Source organism: Vicia villosa, unplaced genomic scaffold, assembly GCF_029867415.1.
Source record: "Vicia villosa cultivar HV-30 ecotype Madison, WI unplaced genomic scaffold, Vvil1.0 ctg.001514F_1_1, whole genome shotgun sequence".
NCBI lineage: Eukaryota > Viridiplantae > Streptophyta > Magnoliopsida > Fabales > Fabaceae > Vicia > Vicia villosa.
This window is the reverse complement of record NW_026705646.1, coordinates 327,468-330,424: the sequence shown is the minus strand read 5'-3', so window position 1 is coordinate 330,424 and position 2,957 is coordinate 327,468. Positions and strand designations below refer to the sequence as shown.

The 2,957-nt window shown below is 27.3% G+C and overlaps 1 protein-coding gene across 1 annotated transcript; it reads right to left on the bottom strand.

The window, feature by feature from the left end:
• Nucleotides 1-1,334: 1,334 nt before the first annotated feature.
• LOC131635594 (hypersensitive-induced response protein-like protein 1) lies at nt 1,335-2,656 on the bottom strand. Its single transcript, XM_058906228.1, has 4 exons — nt 2,347-2,656; nt 2,152-2,243; nt 1,974-2,070; nt 1,335-1,696 (listed from the first exon to the last, which is right to left on the bottom strand). The coding sequence occupies exons 1-4, from the start codon at nt 2,654-2,656 to the stop codon at nt 1,335-1,337; spliced, it is 861 nt and encodes a 286-aa protein (XP_058762211.1).
• Nucleotides 2,657-2,957: the final 301 nt, after the last annotated feature.

The window sequence follows — 2,957 nt, the reverse complement described above, 5'->3', positions numbered from 1 at the left end:
TATTTGAGAATTAAATATTTTTTTATAAAAGAAAGAGAATTAGGATATTAAAATATAATAGTGTTAATTGAATATATTATTATTATTATTTATAATTATGGTGGTCGGTTATTATATTATTATTTTATTATTAGTATTATTATTATAGTTGTTATTATTATTTTATTATTATTATTAGTTAGATATATTATTTTATTATTATTAGTGATGGTTTAATATTAATATATTATTATTAATAGTGATGGTTTAATATTATTATATTATTATTAATATTATTATTATTTATTTTAATATTATTATTAATTGTGGTATTGAATTGGAGTTGTTGTGAAGAATTAAAATAAAAGTGATAAAAATTCTAAATTTTAATAGGATGCCACATAAGCATTGGGATGCTAATATGATGCTATGTAAGAATTAGGGTTAGGGTTGTGTCCTAGGTTGTCATCATGACAACGTTGAATTTATATTAAGTAGATTAAGATTAAAATATTAACTAAGAATTGTGTAAGTTACACACACAATGTTTTTTGTAATTAAAATGAAACAATTCTATAATAATAAATATATGTAAGATATTAATTTAATTAAGAGTTGGAGGATTGTCTAAATAATAATATGCAATTGACTTAATAAATAATTAATTTTATAATGAATAAAGTGGTCGGAATGGATTTGTTTATATAACTAAGTCTATGGATATATCTTAATAAATAACATAACTATCAATTTTCAAAATATATCGGATCAGGACAGTAATTTCTATTAAATACCACTATGGTAATAATAAATAATTATTAAATTTTATTAGTTTATAAATAATTTTGTAATAAGTCATTTTTATAAAAGTAAATTACACATACGAATAAATATATAGACGTAATCCTAAAATTGTTGTATGAAAAATACTACATTTTAGTAGACGTTCAAATGTAGATCGGATTCCATTTAAAATGTTTTTTATTTAATTTGATTTGGAGGGCATTAATTTTTTTCGTTGAAAATAAACTAAAGAATTGATATTTTTTAAATGAAAAATAATCTATACTTTTAAATATGTATAAGTGTGAAACGTAATCCATTTTTAAATTTTATTTTAGTTATGATAAAAAAAACTTAGATAGATATAAACTAAAGAATTGATAGTTTTTTCCGTAAGAAATAATTTATACTCAAAACTAAAGTATCATGCAAAATAATATTAAAAAAATTAATTCACAACAAATATGAAATTGTGTATGTTAAGTATAAGAAAAATTGCATTCAAAGATATGTTTTAGGATGAAAAATAATTCAACAATAATAAATTATGGACGAAATACGAGAACTAAAAGCTACTGATGAGGTAGAGAACCCTGAAGAAGTCCGTCACGGATTTGGCTAGCTACATCACGAACAGCACCAGGTCCATGTGGAATGAACACAGCAGAAGACTTGGAGTTAGCGCCGATATCTTTCATCGTATCGAAGTACTGTGTCACAAGAACCATATCCATGACATCTTTTGCAGTTGTGCCTGGTACATTAACAGAAAATCCAATCACACTGTCTCTCAAACCATCCACAATGGCTTGACGTTGGCGAGCAATACCCATCCCAGAGAGATATTTTGACTCAGCTTCCCCCTCAGCCCGCTTAATTTGTAATATCTTTTCAGCCTCTGCTTTCTCATTAGATGCAACTCTCATTCTTGCAGCTGATCAAAGATATAAAACAATATAAAAAAAATATGGCAATCCATGGACAAAGCAGATATTCCGGGGTAGAGAAACATGCTAAACAAACCAAAGGACAAAGTAATGGCAACAAAATTAAATTTAGGACAAAACTAGATTAAGAATAAAAGCTTGTATAGTACAAGTATCCTACATGGTTTTTCATACATGCATTATGCACCATGGAAAAGAAAAGATAGGCATTCATTCAAATAACTATGCTGCGTTGAGTGGCATCTCATGGTTAAAAAAAATTACCTGCATTGATTTCATTCATAGCTCGTTTCACATGCTCATCAGGCTCTATATCAGTAATGAGTGTTTGAACAATTTCATATCCATAAGCTGACATAGCCTGTGGAGACGGTTCAAAGTTACACAAAACAAAATCTCAATTCACCTTATCAATAGATACTAATTGTAACAACAAACAAACCTTCTCGAGTTCTTGTTCCACAACTTTTGCAATTTCATTTTTTTGCTCAAAAGCATCGTCCAAGTTGAGTTTTGGAACACTTGCCCTAATTACTGCAACGAGAAAAGATTTTTAATTATCAAAGCTAATCATTTACATATTTTAAAACTATTTATTGCATGTTTATCTAATTCTAAGCAAGGTTTTGGTTTATACCATCATACACATAAGCTTGAAGTTGTGTTCTAGTGTCGGTAAGTTTGTAAAACGCATCACTGGCTCTTTCTGCCAAGGCACGGTATTGAATGGAAGCAACAACGTTCACAAATACATTATCCTTTGTCTTGGTTTCACATTTGATATCCAACTGCTGTAGCCGAAGAGTCACGTGACCAGCAATTCTTTTTCCAAAGAACCATGGTACACAATGGCATCCGGGTTGGAGCACCTTTTCAAATTTTCCAAATCCTTCTTTTATACCAACTTTGGATTGGTCAACTTGCACACAACAAACAAGATTTCCCATCCGGAATTCATATCATTAATATAGTGGTTTCAAAATGTGGGTGAACAAAAATAACAAATTGCTGGTCATGAATTTACTATAAAAAGGAAAAATATGTCATTGACAACTTATATTAGGTGGAATTGAGATCATGATCATACCGTGAAAACAAATAGATACTATTTCTACATTAATAATAATAATAATAATAATAATAATAATAATAATAATAATAATAATAATAATAATAATAATAATAAAACCAATAAAAATAAGAATTAAATTTACATTAATAATTAATAATAACAACAAGAATAATATT